Source organism: Chamaea fasciata, unplaced genomic scaffold (genome assembly GCF_029207755.1).
Source record: "Chamaea fasciata isolate MVZ Bird 193981 ecotype frontalis unplaced genomic scaffold, bChaFas1.0.hap1 SCAF_6, whole genome shotgun sequence".
In the NCBI taxonomy this organism is placed as follows: domain Eukaryota; kingdom Metazoa; phylum Chordata; class Aves; order Passeriformes; family Sylviidae; genus Chamaea; species Chamaea fasciata.
In genome coordinates this window covers 4,628,867-4,647,388 of record NW_027094091.1, presented here as the reverse complement: position 1 = coordinate 4,647,388, position 18,522 = coordinate 4,628,867, and the positions used below count along the sequence as shown (strand labels likewise).

General features: G+C 39.2%; 1 protein-coding gene across 1 annotated transcript in view; it reads left to right on the top strand.

The window, feature by feature from the left end:
- CFAP99 (cilia and flagella associated protein 99) overlaps positions 1-18,522 on the top strand; it is a 55,393-nt gene that overhangs the window by 23,206 nt on the left and 13,665 nt on the right. Inside the window, exons 6-11 of the mRNA XM_066185279.1 lie at positions 1,196-1,376; positions 7,482-7,562; positions 10,593-10,658; positions 11,603-11,662; positions 15,619-15,707; positions 17,946-18,150. Of these exons, the coding sequence (XP_066041376.1) occupies positions 1,196-1,376; positions 7,482-7,562; positions 10,593-10,658; positions 11,603-11,662; positions 15,619-15,707; positions 17,946-18,150 (682 nt within the window). The remainder of the gene's footprint in view (positions 1-1,195; positions 1,377-7,481; positions 7,563-10,592; positions 10,659-11,602; positions 11,663-15,618; positions 15,708-17,945; positions 18,151-18,522) is intronic.

The window sequence follows — 18,522 nt, the reverse complement described above, 5'->3', positions numbered from 1 at the left end:
CATTGTAGTGATTTTATTTATAAAAAAAAATTGTTGGAATAGTATAAAAATACAGACAGAGAGATACAGAGATATACATCCATACCCCCACACAGTTCTTGCACATATTCTTTCATGAAAGCTGAGGCTTAGGCCACTGCTTGTTTCATTAGCACCCAGTTTATTGGAGCTGTCCTTCACAATCAGTTACAGTCAATGTAATGAATCCACATTTTGCCTGGAAGTGGCAAGTGTAAGTTATACAAGAATGTTAAAGACCAGATTTGGTTACTGAGTTTGAAACATCCTTCGAGGTCTGAGGATGCAGTGATGAATTTAGTCAGTTCAGTAGCTGAAATTGTTTTAAATGTGTCTTTGTGGTCCTCTTTCTGATATCAGTGAGGTCAATATAAAGAGTCTTATTTATTTTAGTGGAGCTTCGTTACTTGCAAGCCTCACCCTGTAATGACAGTGCTACCTAAGGTAACAGTCATATAAATAACTTACTGTAAGTTTGCACTGTCATCTGCTTTTTAAATTCTGGGAAAGCTCCATTGCCTGTGTAATATATAAGGATATAACACATATAGAAGAATAATAACTGGCATGAAGCTGTCACTGTAACTAGACTGTGATACCCTGTTTGTGTTTTACCTTTGATCTGCATCTTCCTGTCAATCCTTAGAAGTCTGAACCTTGATACAAGCCCAAAGCCAGAGAAATCAAAATCTTCTTGGCTGCCCCAGTGCTCATTGAAGGTTCATTTGATAATTCACTGAGCTCCTTGGACCTTTGTATTTTTTTCTATTAGAACTGCCTATGCTTTAAGATTGATCTGCATGTGCTCTGTTGGTACATGTGGCAACACTCAGACCACTGTTCAGTCTCTTCATCTAAGTATGTTAAGTGTGTAATTAGCCTTTGACAGTTGCTTTTCTGACACCTAATCTGGTCTTGCCACAGAATCCACTGGCCAGGTAGTTGCTTATTCCATACAAACTGTGGCTATTTCACCACTAGTTATCTGGGTGGATAGCATCTATCAAGAGGTGAAATAATGCAGTGTAGCTAAATCCTGAGTACAGATTCATTTGTCAGTTTTATTAAAATTGAATGGCAGAAAGCATAACAGAACTTGCACCAATCCCAACCTCATATACTGTTTGTATGAAAAAGAAAAACAAAATAAAATTGAAAAATCTGGGTTTATTTGAAGGTGGCAGCCAAAAGTGCAGCAACTGATTGAAAAGCTTACAGATAAATTAAGCAGTCATACCACCACTGTCAAGACTTCAAGAGTCACTCAGCCAAAGGAATTTAATTTGACTGTACCCAAGCCACGTGCAATTCCTCCACCTTCACCAGCAGCTCTGCCAGCACTGCCAAAAAGACAACCTGTAAGTTGGTTTATTTTTTGAAAGACACTAAATTTCTTGTATGCTTGTGCACAAAATCTTGGTAGGGGGGTTAATAATCTCTTTAAAGCAATTATAGAAAATCTACAACCTTTGACAGATTGAAAAGGACTTAGGCAATTATCCATGTATTAAAGGTCAAATTTCTTAAAAAAAACCAACAAACTAATTATTTCATTTCAGTGAGTGTTCTGTAAGTGATTTATAAGCCAGCTAGAGAAAAGGGAAAAGTTTGGTTCCTGCAGTCCTTCTTTGACTTTCAGAAGTAGAGCTACAAAATGGGTATGAGTTGATGACAGCATTGATATGGATGTTTCTGATTGCTCTTGGCTTTGTAGGATGTTTGCTTTGGGTAATGCGCAGAAGGAGGTAAAAAAAAAAAAAAAAGGACAATCAAATGAAAATGTTTCAAAAATTTATTTTTTTGTAAATGAATTCACATTAAAATAAATGGAGAAGCAGTTCCACTGGAAATGATATGGACTCTAGGTTTGCAGCTCCTCCTTGAAGGTGTAATTTTATTTTTATTTGGCTTAATCTCTAAAATTAGGGCTTTCAGTTTAAATTCATTGCTCATGTAAAAATTAGACTAGATTTGTCTTTGAAATACTAAGTTATTTTACTTATTATCTCAGCTTGTGATTTAGTTACACTGGTACAAGTCAGAGACCCACAGTTGATGTTATCTCACTGGTATAAAGCAAACAGGAACTGGGATCAAGCTACTATGACTAACTTAATAAAGACTGCAAAATCATTTGTATTTAAATGCAGTGGGAAGTGGGCTTAGAAGTCATAGATTTGGGCATTATCTGCCACCTTGTATTAGTACTTCAGGTTTTAAATAATACATGTGTTGAATGCTCTTAGAAACCATTTACATCTTAGGATGGCAGAGCAATTTAATGGTAGTGTGTTATACAGTTAATGGGATTTTACATTGAAACAGCTTAATACCAGGCTCTGAAAAACTGCATTTAATAACTACTTAATCAGTATAGGAATGAGTCATGTTGCTGTCATTTTAGAACTTTATGCTGTGCAGCCCCTCTTAGAATAAATTTGCTTTAATGCAGATGCATTTAGTGAAGTTCGTCTGTGTTGTTTGGATTATACTAAATTTGGTTTACATTCTGGCCAGGTTTGCAAATTTAAAGCTTGTGTGAATCTAAAGCCATTAGTGTAGTAGTGACATACCTTCTACTCATTTCTGTACCTCTCTCAGCAAATTAAGATTCACTTTACTTTGCCACATGGTGACCAGTATCACCAATTTACATCCTGAAATAAAAAGAGACTGAAAACACAGCTCACATGGCAGGAAAGGGTCAGTAAGGTGAGAGCCGGCCATAGGTGTGGCTCCTGTATGGTGGAGGGTTGTCTGCAATTCAGAGGAACACAAAGAAATAAAGCTCTTCCACATTACGTCCCAGAATCTGCTGCAGAAATGGTCTCATCCATTTTCTCACAAAAGTGTTCCTTTTATGAGGTACCCCTTTTTAACTCATGGTTCATAAACCTGTCAAAGAACTTGTCACGTGGTTTTTCAGCTGGGACTATTGTAGTCACTACCCACAGTTACTGCTCCACATTGGAACAGCTGTACAGAACTATGTGGAGGCATATGGAATTTGAGCAATAGGTTTTGGCAACCCTGTGGTGCAATTAGTTCATTCTGATTAACAGGATTGTTGTTTAGGTATTGCTTTCTAGCGTTATTTTATTCCAGGCATTTCTTTGCAAGTAAAATGAGATGCACCACATACATTGGGTCAGGAGCTGAGATGGCACTGTGTCCTGTGTGCAGAGCACATGCTCCCTTCTCTTCCCAGGGGAGGGCTGGGCTGTGGGTTATTGCAGAAGGCAGGGTAGTTGTCTTAGTGACCTGTAATGAGATGGGATTCCCCACTGGCCTTGGAGTAACCTAAGCCGAGAAGCTTAGGATAATCATTCAGCACCTTAAGCATTCATCAAAAAGGGGGGACATAAAGTGAAAAGGAAAAGCATTTTAATGTTGAGATTTAATAATAAAACAATTCCCTCCAAATATTTGGTCTAAAGATTATAAATTTGTGGCTCCACTGGCCTTGGCACACATGCATGTGCATGCAGACACAAGCATGCCCGTATGCATGCACACATTCATAAATACAATTCTACAAGGAAAAATGAGTGCTTTACCTTGAGGTTTGCAAAGGAAACAAATGGAGACAGGTGCATAAACCTGATAACGCGCAAAATTATTTAGACACATTCAACTTTCTTGGATATCTGGGCCTAGAGTAACAAAATCCATTCTTTTAATATCAGCACTATACTAAAATAATAAGATTATGCAATTATTTTATTTTTAATTTTTCTGTAAACCAGAGATACGTATTTTTTTAAAAAAGGCTGCACTGGGATGTTATTGTAACACCATTCAGCCAAATTTAATGTGTTTTTAGATTTTTTTCTATTATTTCAGCTGTGCTTCATGAGTGAAATGCTGATTGTTTAAAATAATTAAATGGGTGAAATCATTTAGCCAGTACAGAGGATTTTGTTTGCAAATATACAGACCTACAAAGATATTTGTGATCTTATCTATAAAAATAGAAATTCATAATACAGTAGCATTGCATGAGCTTTCCCTTGTCCATCTTATGACAGTAACTTTAAAAAATACAAGAGTGATGAGTACCAAAGTTCAAAGTGATTATTCATTTTTTTTTATTCCTTAAGCTTCTTGTGGTACCTACTCCCTAAATAATCTTCTTGTTAAAGGATGTCACACAGGCTATGTGAGGCTAACCACTGCCTGGGGAGGGAAAGCAAAGTTGGTGTCTCTTATACCCAACCCTGTTTTCACATTTGGATTAAGTAGGTAGAGTCTGACCTTTCTTGATCTCTCTGTTGCTGTAATTTACAATTTATTTATAGTGACTTTTTATCCTCTTCCAACAATTGGGTAATTGCTGTATTGTCTGTCTGTATATCTGCTTGGTACTCATCCCCATGGGATGACTAAAATCACAAGGCAAGGAATGTTTTTTAAATAGCTGATGGAAAAGTTTTCTCCTTCAATTACTTGGAATAAGCATGGCACTTTCTAAGAAGAGATTTTCAGCTTACTCTAGCAGATGAGTGCAGTTTGCAGGTAAAGCACATGAGTAGGAAGAAGAGTGAAATAAACTGATACTCACTGCCTGTGGAACCCTTTTCAAATCCTGCAGGCTTTCATCTCTCCATCTATAAAAGCATAATAGAAATTCTTAGATACTTCTGAGAAATACTTTCGCTGCTGCTTCACTTTAAGAGCTCACAAAAATACTTGAGCAGTCTCACCAGTTCATTTAATTTCTAGCTTCTTCTGTTTATTTGTTTTACCTGTAGATAAAGATGTCACATAGCAAAGGCAGTGTAAAGTCCATTAAATTCATGATTTTTTGAAAGTGTAGTTCTGGGTTGGTAGATGGTGTCAGGGAGCAGAATGATCCCCCTGTAATCCAGGAGGAGGCAGTCAGAAAACTGCTGAGCCGCTAGGATGTTTATAAATCTATGGGCCCAGGTGGGATCCATGCCAGGGTGAAGAGGAAGCTGGCAGATGAGCTTGCAATGTGAATTCTATTCACAAAAAGGGTAGGAAAGAGGATTCTGGTAATTACAGGCCAGGTAGCCTGACTTCAGTACCTGGTAAGATAATGGAGCACTTAATATTGAGTGTCATCATGCAGCACCTACAGGATAGCCAGGGTATCAGACCCAGCCAGCGTGGGTTTAGGAGAGGTAGGTCATGTTTGACCAACATGGTCTCTTTTTATGACCAGCTGACCTGCCTGGTGGATGCAGGAAAGGCTGTGGATGTTGTTTACCTAGACTGCAGCAAGGCCTTTGACACTGTCTCCCACAGCACACTCCTGGATAAGCTGGCAGCCCATGGCTTGGACAGGAGCACTCTTTGCTGGGTTAGGAACTGGCTGGATGGCCCAGAGTGGTAGTGAATGGTGCTGCATCCAGCTGGCAGCCAGACACCAGTGGTGTCCCTCAGGGCGCTGTGCTGGGGCCAGTTCTGTTCAATATTTTTATTGATGACATGGATGAGGGTATTGAGTCTTTCATTAGTAAATTTGCGGACAACACTAAGCTGGGAGTGTGTGTCGATCCGTTGGAAGGGAGGAGGGCTCCGCAGTGAGATCTGGAACAGTTGGATGGATGAGCAGAGTCCGATAAGATGACATTTAATAAGCCCAGGTGCTGAGTCCTGCACTTTGGCAACAATAACCCCCTGCAACGTTATAGGCAGGGGACAGTGTGGCTGGACAGTGCCCAGGCAGAAAGGGACCTGGGGGTGCTGGTGACAGCTGAACATGAGCCAGCAGTGTGCCCTGGTGGCCAAGAAGGCCAATGGCCCCTGGCCTGGATCAGGAATAGTGTGGCCTGCAGGAGCAGGGAGGTCATTCTTCCCCTGTACTTGGCACTGGTGAGGCCACACCTTGAGTGCTGTGTCCAGCTCTGGCCCCTCAGTTTAGGAAGGACGTTGAGATGCTTGAGCGTGTCCAGAGCAGCCAACAAGACTGGTGAGGAGCTGGGAACACAAACCCTGTGAGGAATGACTGAGGGAGCTGGGGTTGTGTAGCCTGGAGAAAAGTAGACTCAGAGGTGACCTGATCACTCTCTACAACTCCCTGAAAGGTGGTTGTATCAGGTGGGGGTTGGGCTCTTTATCCAGGCAGCAACTGACAGAACACAGAGAGGACACAGGCTTTAAGCTGCACCAAGGGAAATATAGGTTGGGTATTAGGAAAAAAATTTTACAGAAAGGGTGATAAAGTACTGGAATGGTCTGCCTGGGGAGGTGGTGGAGTCACCATCCCTGGATGTGTTTAAAAAAAGATTGGATGTGGCACTCAGTGCCATGGTTTAGTTGAGGTGTTAGGGGATGAGTTGCACTCAATGATCTCGAAGGTCTCTTCCAACCTAGTGATTCTGTAATTATATAGTCCAATAAAGCTAGGTGGGATTCCTATGTTTCCTGACCTCCAGTACAAGACAGAATGTATATTTTCCCCATTTCCCCCATTAATTCTTGTGTTAACTCTGTAACTTCTAATTGATCTAGCAGATTTTTAGCAAGATAAATATTTAGGCAGATGTCCAGTAAACTGTCAGACTATCTCACCCACATAGGAAGGAGACATCCAGTCTTTTTTCAGGGCTTACTCTGGGATAGATTTATTGCTCAACAAATACAGAAATCAACCTGAAATCCCTAGTGTCCTGCTGATCCAATTGACAGCCAGTCTTGTCCTGGTCATTTTAGTTGACATGTGATTGCTTTCCCAGATCTTTGACTAATGCTAGAAAGACCCTCTGAGTCCTTTACCTCCCAGACATTTAATCCACACCTCCAGGGGTTTTCCCTTACAAGGACATTGGGACAGCCATGGTAAACCAGAACAAAGGCCCCTTTTGCCCAGTGTACTTTTTCCAGCAGTGCTTAAACACTGAAGTCTGGGAAGACCAGACGGATGGAACATCTGTTGCTTTCCTCCAACTTCCTTCTCAGAGCCCCACCGTTTCATCTCAAAGACCTCCTCAGTTACAATGAAGTTCCTGGTATTCAAAGGATTTCTTTCCCTGAACTTCTTTGGAGTCTGTAACTTGTTCCTACTGGCACACACAGTGCCACAGCTTGCTTTATTCAGCTGCCCTATCTGGCTGTTGTTGATCTGAAAGTGAAGTTTATGAAATGCCAAACAGAACTGTTCCCATTCTGGAAACATTTTTCTCCCTTTGATAGGGCCTATTGGATTTATTATCACTTTAGCCTTTCTTGTACTAGTTCCAAATTTGTCTTCCTTTCTGGTTTTTTGACCAGGGGTTATGTTATATTGAACAGAACTCAAAAGCTAGGTAGTTCCAACTAATTGGAATCTGTCCCTGTCTTCTAGAGTGGCACTAATAGAAAAGAATCAATATTTAAAAAAAAAACCAAACTGCTGCTGTTCTGTGGTAAAAGTGAATGAGCTTTTTTTTGCCTGCAAGAATGTGTCACTTGGAATGTTTTATATCTCATATTCTAGAGATTTTTGTCTTTTAATACAGGTTCCTCCAAGCATCTATAAGCCTCCAAAGGAAAGAAAGCTACTAGAGGAAATCAAAACAAAAAATATCCAAAAAGCAAAAGTAAGTGTATTTTGTTCTTCTATCCTTTCTTTTCTTCTAAACTGGTTCTTCTGTATTGTTTCATCTTCACAAATCTTAGAACTTTATCTGAAACACATCTGCTTTTGCAACTAAATAGCTCGTGGCTTTTTGTCTAGAGTCATGAAGTTTGTATCCTCTACTCTGTTTTAACACCCTTTTCCCACTTTCTTTATTTTATTACTAATTGTCCGCCTTCTACTCAGTATGTAAGTACCATAAGAGAAATTTTGCAAGCAGTCATATAAAGTAGCAGAAACGTGATAATTTTCTTTTTTTCACAATGGTTTTTCTAGTCCCATGAACATGTAGATTTATAAAGTATTCACTTATTTATTAAGGTGCCAAATTACAAAATAAGTTTAATATTTTGAGGTTTTTTCTGTAGTAACTGAAAAATAACCATGTTACTCACTTTTTAAAGTATCAGTAGATTCTGACTTTTTTTGTGCAGACTTCATACTCTTCCATATTCTTCATACATTCCCTTCAGCAGACAGAAAGTGTGAAGTCATCCTTGTTTGTAAAGAAACAGAGTACATGGTCTCTGTGTGTTAAGACAGCAGGAGAAGGGAGGGCCTGTTAAATACAAACAGATTTGAGCCAAACTTTGACATGAATCTTGTTCAATGAGGTAGCTCATAGTTAAAGCAGATTGTTGTCTTCTCCTTGGAAAGGAATTAATTAAAAATCCATTTCCACTTTCTTTCCCCATTCCCACACTGCAGTTACAATATCCAATCAAATTACAATATAAACCTGATAAAAGGTATGCCATGTGACTCCTTTTTATTATCATGCTCCCACCTCCATTCTGAAAATGCCTGATTCTAGTTTTTACTAGCTAGTACAAGTCCATTCATTACTGTCCTGGGCTGTTCTCATGTCCTTGTGAAAGAGGCATTGGATTCTGTTTCTGAATTTTAGTGAAAGCTTTAACGTGTGACAGATTCTAGGGGGATAAATTTTGCATTCCTTTTGCTGGCCCATCACATTACCTATGCTTGCTATTTCATTGTAAAACAATACAACATTATTTTTTATCCTTTTATAGTTTCCATACTGTGGGGAAAGCCCATCTATTTGTCTGTGTGCTTATTTGCATGTTAAAAACTTTCTAGAAAAGCTAAATATCACAGTGCCTATACCATCAAAAAATCTATGACAACTGTAAAATCACTTAACAACCAGCCACATTCTTCAGTAAAGAAAATGCATTAATACAAGAAACAAAGATAAACCACCACAGAAATTATAACTGCAATAACAGCAGTTTTTGTCACTTCTGGAATGTTATTTAAGGCATCCAAAGCATTCACAAAGGTCAATTCCCTAGACTGTTTGCTAAGCAAGCTGATATGGTGGGTCCTAGCAGAAATATGTATGAAAAATGCCATTTGTCTCATAGCATTTTTGCAGAAGCTGTAACTGTAAGAACTGCATCTGTGAGGAATGAGAACACTGGAAGCCACACTCTAGACAGTTATAGAAACACTGATGTTATCAGCTGCTGCCCAGAAAGCCATTAGAAAATCTAGACTGTGTTTCACAGTTTTGATTAGAGATTTGGTTTACAACCAAAATAAATATCCAAAACCTAGAAATGTGGTTGCCTGTACTTCCCTATATAATGACTGGGCCATTAATGCCAGGGGTGTGCCTATTGTGTGCACCCCTGGTGCAGTGATCCCTTGATCATAATTCTCTAATGTAACTCAAAACCAAAGCCGTTGTTTGTCAGTTGGAAACAGTTACTGCCAATGGTACTGATGTGCTGTGGATAATTATGACACTTTTAAGCTGCTGTTTGGACAAGCAACATGTTTCATATGGGCAGGCCTATCAAAGCCCTGATGTCCTGTGCAAAGGATACATCCAGGCAGAACTGTGTAGAAAATCAATACTTGCTTACTTCAGGTCTTTAATCAGAAGTGAAAATTTATCTAAATACTAAGTCAAGCTTTTGGAATCCATCTTGGGACCACTGTTGTGTCACATCTTCATTAATGACACAGATGAAGGGATTGAGTGCACCCTCAGCACATTTCCTAATGACACCAAGCTGGGTGGTGCAGTTGACACACCTGAGGGACAGGACTCCATCCAGAGGGACCTGGACAAGCTCGAGAAGTGACCCACGGGAATCTCATGAGCTGTAACAAGACCAAGTGCTGATGCTGCACCTGGGTCAGGGCAGCTCCCAGTGTCAACACAGGCTGGGGATGAACGGATCCAGAGCAGCCCTGAGAAGGACTTGGGGGTGCTGTGGGTGAGGGGTTGTAGATGACCCAGCCACGGGCACTCACAGCCCAGAAACCTCCCTGTCCTGAGATCACCCAAGGCACCGTGGGCAGCAGGTGAGGGAGGGGATTCTGCCCCTCTGCCCTGCTCTGGTCAGACCTCACCCGCAGCGCTGCATCCAGCTCTGGGGTCCCATCACAGGAAGGACATGGACCTGTTGGAGCAAGTCCAGAGGAGGCCACCAAGAGGGATGGAGCGCTTCTCCTATGAGGAAAGGCTGAGAGAATTGGGATTGGTCAACCTGGACAAGAGAAGGCTTCAGGGTGACCTAATTGTGGCTTTCCAGTACCAGAAGAGCGCCCACAAGAAGGATGGAGAAGGACTTTTTACAAGAGCAGGTAGTGACACGACGAGGAGGGATGGCTTCAAACTGAATGAGGGTAGATTTTGATTAGACATTAGGAAGAAATTCTTAACTGTGAGGATGGTGAGGCACTCACACAGGATGCTTAGAAAAGTTGTGGATGCCTCATCCCTAGAAATGTTTAGGGCCAGGTGGGATGGAAGTCTGAGCAGCCTGGTCTAGTGAGAGGTGTCCCTGCCTATGGCAGAGGCTTTGGAATGAGATGATCTTTAAGGGCCCTTCCAACTCAAGCCATTCTGTGATTCTGTGAATATAGTGGTTGGGGCTACAAGACTTTTTAAGACATAAAATTATTCTTAGAGAATTTAAATGTACCACACTCTTTAAGATAATTGTTTTAATTTTAGGATCTGCTCCTGAAAGCAAATACTAACCAGTTCAGGTGTGCAACAATCAAGCCTGAAAAGAGAGAGGTATGGTGCAAAATACATGCTGAAAAATTCCCCAGCAGGAAGATGAAAAATGACTGGAGTATTTAAAGATATCTTAGGAGTATTTGAAAAAATTATGTTTATTTGAACTTAAGAATCACATGCTATGATTTATAGCTATAGTGTCATTTCACATCCCTATACCAGCATTTGCCTCTTTGTATGCATAATGCATAACCCCCTTTTCTTATACTTCTGGTGCTGCTTTATTATTTTCCTAATTCTGAGACAAGCCGCCTTTCTGTGAAACTGCTCCAACAGATCTCCAAACTGGCAATATTTCTCTAAATCCACATATTATTTTTCCTTTAATTTTGATGCCACAGAGCAGCCAAGCTGAGGGAATACTGTTCATATATATACTGAATCCTTGCTTTGGTTGCTTCCCAGTTCACAGTTATGTCACCAAGCTATGTATGTAATATATTCATTTCAGCATCAGTGCTGCATATTCTATTAACTGTGTTCATCCCCATGATACCAGACAGTTTCACATCAGTATCTATAGATAATATCATTAAATTAATAAGCATCAGCAGAATTCTACCACTAATTAATAACTTTAGGAGGTGTGTTTTGGCATCCTAGTTTATCATATTTATATATATATATATATGTAAGTAGTATTTCATAGTCAAAGAAAGAATCACTGTTACTTCTTAGCATTGTTTTAGTCAGTATTTGGTCATTTGGTATATTTAGTCAATATACCTTTGTATGGTTGTATTCCCACTAGGCTGGGTGTACATAGCAAGTTTTTTGTGTATATTACAATTCCAAAATATGTCCCCTGTGTATTTGTTACTCTCCAAAAAAAATTTGATGAATATTCAAGTGTTAGTTTTCACAAATACCTAATATCTTTTGCTGAGTAATTGAAAATTTGTTTCTGAAATGAAATAACGTGTTTTTGGTTTGAACTGCAGAACATACATGCCAATATGGAGAGTAAACCAGCATTCAAGGCTCAAGAGATCCAAAGCAAGGTGAGTAACCTTTAAGGAACTGTTGTCATATATACTTGAAAATTTGTACACAGCCAAATCTTGTAATGACGAAAACTCGTCTTGAATCCATGTTTTTACACTAAGGCCAGGAGCACAGTATGGATTGGGTCTATGGTTCGCAGATTTTGTCCTATGCACCATTAATAATCCCCAAAGAAATTGGTCAGGGAGTGACAAGAGCAGGGTTACTCCATGACTGAAGAGAAATAAGGAGCCAAACGTGATGAAAGCACAGGCAGTGCCCTCACCAAGCAGGACACAGTATCTGAATGTGAAGAGGTTGGTGGCAGTGATGGGTTCTGCTGACAGCAACTCACCCTTGGACAAAACGAGGTAACAAGTCAGATCTGGGGTCCACCCAAAAGTCCAGTCAGGAGACAAATCTACAACAGCAACCCGGGTCCATGACAGCAGGAGACAGAAACGGAGAGACAATCAGGAGTGGAAGAATTCCCAGCATTATGGAAGCTGAAACCCATTTCTGAGTCTTAACTGGGGCTCCCAGGCCAGTGAGCAGATGGTGTGAGTGGAGGTCCTGGGTGAGACTGAGTGATCAAAACCTCCTGGGTGGGGTCAGGGTGATCCCTGAACCTTTTGGTTCCCTGAGGTAAATTGCCTGCAGTTGTAACCATATTGTGTACACAATCTAACCATATTGCCTAAAGTGTTTTCAGCTACAAAGGGAGAAGATTTTATGTAAAATAGTATGAACTGAGAATTGTCCCCAGCAAAAAAAGAATTGTGAAACCTTGGTTTAAGAACTCAGCGTAAGGACAGAAGAATCTTGCATCAGTACATCACTGTTTCAAAATGAGATCCTAAAGAATGCTGAGCAATCATTCCAGCTAATGACTGTCTGATACACAATATACAATCAGGCTGGATGTTTGCCTTGTTTCCTTCAGACACATACTGAGGTCATGAAATCCACTGTCCTGATTGCTTCTCTTGTAGAATTTTCAAGGGTCAGAGAATTGTAAACACGGGAAAAGAGCTTTTCAGCCTTAACAGTGGAACACATGAAAACTCACATTGCTGTTTCTGCAATAACTGCACTACAGATAATTTTCAGTCTTATTTGTTCAATCTGGCACCTTCCATTTGTTTCAAGTTCTTATGCAGAATAATTTCAGCTGTGCTTGTATTGTGGTCTCAAATATCTTGTGAGCAGGTCTGCCTACTTTTTAAAACTATGCATTTAGGTACAGCTCAAAAACATTGTGAAAGGATTGATTCTCCACTTGTGGGACTGGGCATCTGGCAAGTTTTTCTGAAGCCTGTCTGGCATTTATCACACACTGAAGTTATCTTTAGTAACAGTATCAGCTACTCAGTCTGCTTGCTTACAGTCCAGCAGCATTTAAATTACAGTAAGGTAATAAGATCCTAGTTCATTTTGCAAAAAAAAAGAAAGAGAAAAAACCCCAAACCAGGAAACATTTACATAGTTAAAACAAACAGACGTGACCTGTAATTATGTGGGCTCAGTTCAAAAGTCTGGATGTTCCATTGCCCTTTCTGATAATATAAAATAATAAAACTTTAGTGCAAACTAACAAGAGTCAGAACATCTGCCTAAATTGCATCAAGAAAGATATGGATCTGGCATCCTCTGGCATTGATTAGGGCCACTCCTAAAACTTGCTGGTATCTCCTCTAGATGCATAAACAGTTTTATCTTGTCTAAACACATTTGCCTTAAGGTTAGTTAGGTGATATTCAAGATGCTGCTGTAACTTTCAAGCAGAGATAGGCATATTGTTATTGACTTTTAAAATACTTTCTCTTCCTGTTGCCTTCCTGCCTGTGCAACTCTCTGAGTAGACAAATCCTAAGAGGATGGTTTATCCAAGATATATATATATATACATATATATATATATGAAATTTCAATCTATCTTAAAATTAATTAAATTATATAATGTTTTAACAAACTAGTATTTTGCTTTCCTCTTTCTAGAACACCTACAATATGTGATTTTTTTTTTCATTTTAGAGACATATATTGTGTGCAGCAGCACTTATTTCTCTTGCTGTTCCAAAGTACCTATTCATCCTTTTCACTGGGAGAATGAGACAGTACAAATGCATCATCACTCTGTCTCAGGCTGCCTCTTGCTCATATTGTATTTGCTCTTTACATATATATTGGTTTTGGTGAGCTGTTGCATGTTCATTAGGTGGCAAAAATGAAAATGATATTTTTCCACAAGAATTAGTGTTCTGTAATTTTCCCACTGACTTCCATTTTCTCATCTTGAAAAAAGGGAAGATATCTCACAACAGGAAGAGAATGAGTAAAATTCAAAACTGCCTTGATACTATATGACACAGAAGAATCTATTCAGTTATTTTACTTATACCTGCCTGCACATGTCTTGGGAGTTCTAGTTATTTTGACTCTATTGCCATATTTCTGTTTCATTGTCAGTCAGTTTTCTGGTCAATAAACTGTGAAACTGAAGTTTAAGGTATTTCCATAATCATTCTTAGTTCAGTTCTCTATCCAAATTATAGTTGGTAAATACAGAGTATGAAATCTGTAGACACAGAAAACTGTCAAAACTATGGAAACATTTACATGTGTCAGAGAAAATGTCTTCTCTTAGGAAATATTTTATACACAGTACAGGCATAAAATACAAACTTCATATAATACAGAAGGCTTTGAGATGTGTTGAGACGCAGATCAAAAGGCAGAACGTCATTGGGCATTAAGAAGTCATAGTAGGTCAAACAAAAGAAATAAAATACATTGGTTTGGATTATTTTCCTAAATTCTTCAAGTTATCATCATTTTGTCAAGAAACCGACAGGTAATTAATTTTTTTGCATTAAAATATTCTATCTGTGTATAAATGGTTCTTTTACTTAGAGAATTCTAGGTGATGAAATGTGTTTGCTATCCTCAACCTACCTAATTAATATAATTTATAACACATGAAATACATCCAGTTATGTATTTCAGGAGACTTCATATTTCTGCATACAATATTTGCAGAATGTAGCTTGAGTGAGTCTATGCATTTGTTTCTCAGCTACTCATTAAGTTCTTCATTTGGAATTTAAATACATGTTTGAATTCTGAACACAGAACTTGTCTGGATTTAAGTCAAACATGTTAAGATTAAGCTTTGTTTTCTGTAGCAATGATTCCAGTTCTTATTTCAGCAGCACTGCTTTGCCTTGGTTCAGATTAGGTCTCTTACATGTGTCTGCAAAGGTGACCCATTTTCTCTGAATATCCTACCTGTGCAGGGAACAATTTTAACTAGCAGAGAAATTGATCCTTTACTCCCTCAGTATTTAGAAGTTGTCTGGGAGTCAGTCTTAGCACAATACTTTGATGAGCTAAGAAAGCAGCCACAGGATCTAGTCCAAGTTACACCTTGAGGCCTGAAAGTCACTGAGAACTGTTCTGCACTTCTTCTGTCTAGAAAATGGATATGGCAATGGGTGATTGCAGTCATCTTGGAAATACTTCTACACTGTAATAGTGATTATTTATAGAGTGCTTCTAAGATCTTTCTATGAAAGGTGCCACTTTTGTTTTACTTCATTGTTTTGGCTAACTGACCGTCTTTCGGAGAGGCAGTTTATTGTCTTTGTCCAAAACAGATCAAATCCCTTCTCACAATGAATATGAGCACTGGAAAATATGAAAGGAAGTGAAGACATTCTATGGGATTTGACATGGTCCAAGAGTGATTACAAATTTATAATCCACTTGGGGGACTTGCTGATTTCTTAAGCAGCTTGAGTGGTTTATGAGCAGCATGCAATTTCATTGTGAATGTCAGATTAATGCTAGATGAATGCTTTAAGCAAAATTTATGCTGTCTTGGGTCAATTTATTTAACCCACTGAGATGTTTTTATACTCTGTTTTATGGTTTACATTACTAACTATGGGATATACATTCCCTTTCCTGACAGATTGACAATATACCTATTAAATTAAACACAGCGGCTATTTTGAGGGAGGGTGCCCTCTACCAGAGGAAATTGGAAGAGGAGCTCAAAAGGTATGATCACTTTCCACCTAGGATTGCTTTTCATATCCCTGGATATAGGATAATGAACCACATCAAAAATAATTAAGTAAATTCCAGGTAAACTGAACTAATGGGTCTGTTGTAGGGCATTCTATTCTACAAAACCAGTTGACAAATGAAGAGAGAAGTGGATTGAAGAGGACTGAAGAAAAAGTCTACAGTAAAGTAAATGTTTTTGTGTAGATGCTGTACAGTGTTAGTGTGCTCTGATTTAGTACTCTGGCTAGTGTCTACTTGCAAAGTCCAACAGGGATCACTTTTATATTTATTCCAATTCTCCAGACTAAATAATGACCCAAATACACATCTATTTCTGTGTCCTTTGTACAAGATGCATCTATATTAAGCCAAATAATTTCATATATCTCCATTTTCTTGTGGTCAACTACAGGCCAAGTTTGATACTTGAACTTGTTTATATGTACATAAAAATACCTGTCCATATCTATCACGGTAAGATATAGCACACTAAGAATGTGCTGTTCCTTAAAGCAAGATAAGACAAGAGCTGAGAGTGACAGTAGGGACAGTGTCCTCACTGACAGCAGCTCCACAGTGTCCTGGCAGGCAGCAGGACAGATCCAGGGACAGACAGCTGAGTCAGCCAAGGGTGCTACGAGAGTCCAAAGGGATGAGTCTGGGCTGAGGTCCAGCCAGGAAGCTAAGTCAAGAAGGCAGGGTCAACTCAGCCCTGGGCTGGGTGCAGGCTGATCTATGGAGTAGCTTAGGCAAGGACCAAGGCTGTTAACCTGGGCTTAAATGTGTCTCCTGGGAAGAAACTACACACACACCAACCAGGACTTTTCATCGCTCTTCCTCACACTTTTCACTTTTCACTCCAGTCCCATCCAGTGTCAGACAGTCCCACTGCAGCAGAGCTGTCTTTGAACACAAGCACTGAATCCAGGATGGGGGGGAAGGGGCGTAATAAGAGGTTGCAGGTCTTTCTGTGCATTTAGCACTCTAAGAAATCCTGACATAAGGATTCTTCCTTATGTCAGCAACACAGGTTTTCAGAAGACGTTCACTAGGGAGAGGGTGACTCCTGGATGGCCACTGAAGGTTGTATTCCACAGCTAGAATTACATAATATTTTCACTAAAAAACTTCAAAAAGATAAAACTTATATCATGTCATCTTGCTTTAGTAGAACTTCTAATCCACCCAGCTTAGCAGGCTAAGCACTATATATTGATAGCATTTTAAGTCCTGGAAAGTTTGTCCTGTAAGTTTGGATTTGATCTTTGGACCTAGCAGGTTTTGGTTCACGCATCAGGATTTTAGCAGAAAGGTTTTAAACATCACTCAGGTTCTCTTATCAGCTATCCACACATATTGAGGTTCTTCCACATTATATATGCTACTGTTCACTCTAGCTGGCAGAACTTGTTCCATTCAGCAAAGGAATAGTTCCCTGTAACTTGATGCTATTTTATCTTAGTGAGTTTTAAACTTCAGCTGCATTTAACACAAAATAGATATATATAGAGAGAGATATAAATATATAAAGATGTATATATAGATGTATCATATGTATATGCATTGGGGAGCAGCAGTAGGAGACAATTCACTTCATGTTTGTGTCTGTGCCCTAATTATTGGCTCATTCCCTCCTCTGCTGCAGGACTTTGATGGGCCTGCCCCAGGGCTTTGCTATGTTTTTCTCTCTCAGCTGAGCACAAAAAATAGGGATGTGACTTTGCTTAACAGCTGAATACTTCTTTGCCTCATTACAGCACTATTAAATTGACAAAATACAAAAAATAGTGTTAAGCAGAAATTTTTTGTTCTCTGTGTTAAAGTGAACAAGATTGCCAAAGAGAAAAGATATTTGTTCTTTCTACCTCCAAGCAAAGCAGTCCTCTGAGAAAACGTACATCCCTTTTCCCTGTTTCTCTCTGCTCCTTATGAGAATCCATACATAGCTAAAGTTTTCCCTCTCTTGGGGCTTTGTTTTACTGAAAACTTTCAGGTCCATGCTCTCATGCACTTTCTTCCAGTCTGGCATTCTCAGGCTTTACATATAGCAGGAATACGTCTTAGACTGGAATTAAAGTATATTTGTCAAACAACTTTGTGATGACTGCCTTTTTTCTCTGCAGAGATCAAACACTTTCTATCAAAGGCTACTGGAATTGTTTTATGAACCAAGGCAGAGCTACAAAACCAGATCCCTAGAACAGCATACTCTTTTTTTCTCTTTTGCAGAATTGAAAATTTGCAACAAGGGGCTGGGGACCCATCTGAATTCTTGGAATGGCAGAAACAGATGCGTGGAAAGGATTTGGAAGAACAGCTGACTGAAATAGAGTGTAGGAGGCTTCAAGGAAAACTGAGTTATGAGGAGGCAGTTCTAGCCCATCAGAATGTAATCCAAGAAAATAAGAAGAAAGCTGATCTATTGAGAGAAGAGGTAATACATGCAGGGATGCTCAAATTTTGCTGACTACCGATCTGTGCAAATCATAGCACAGATGATACCTACTATTAGAGGTGTAAAATTCTATGCAGTGTCCTTACTCACTGGAGTCTGCAAACAAAGGAAAAAGAGGGCTATAACTTCCAGATACAGCAATGCTTGCTTATACATGAAAGCACTTTTTACAAGGTTTTTTTTTTTTTTGATTAACGCTTATCAAGTAAATTGAATAACAGCAGAAGGTCAAAGCATGCTCCCCTATATTCTGTCATTATGCAAATCCTTTTGGAACAGATACTTAGATACCAAGCACCATTAGCATTGAAATCAACAATATATAACTGATTTCTTTATCTTGTTAAAAGG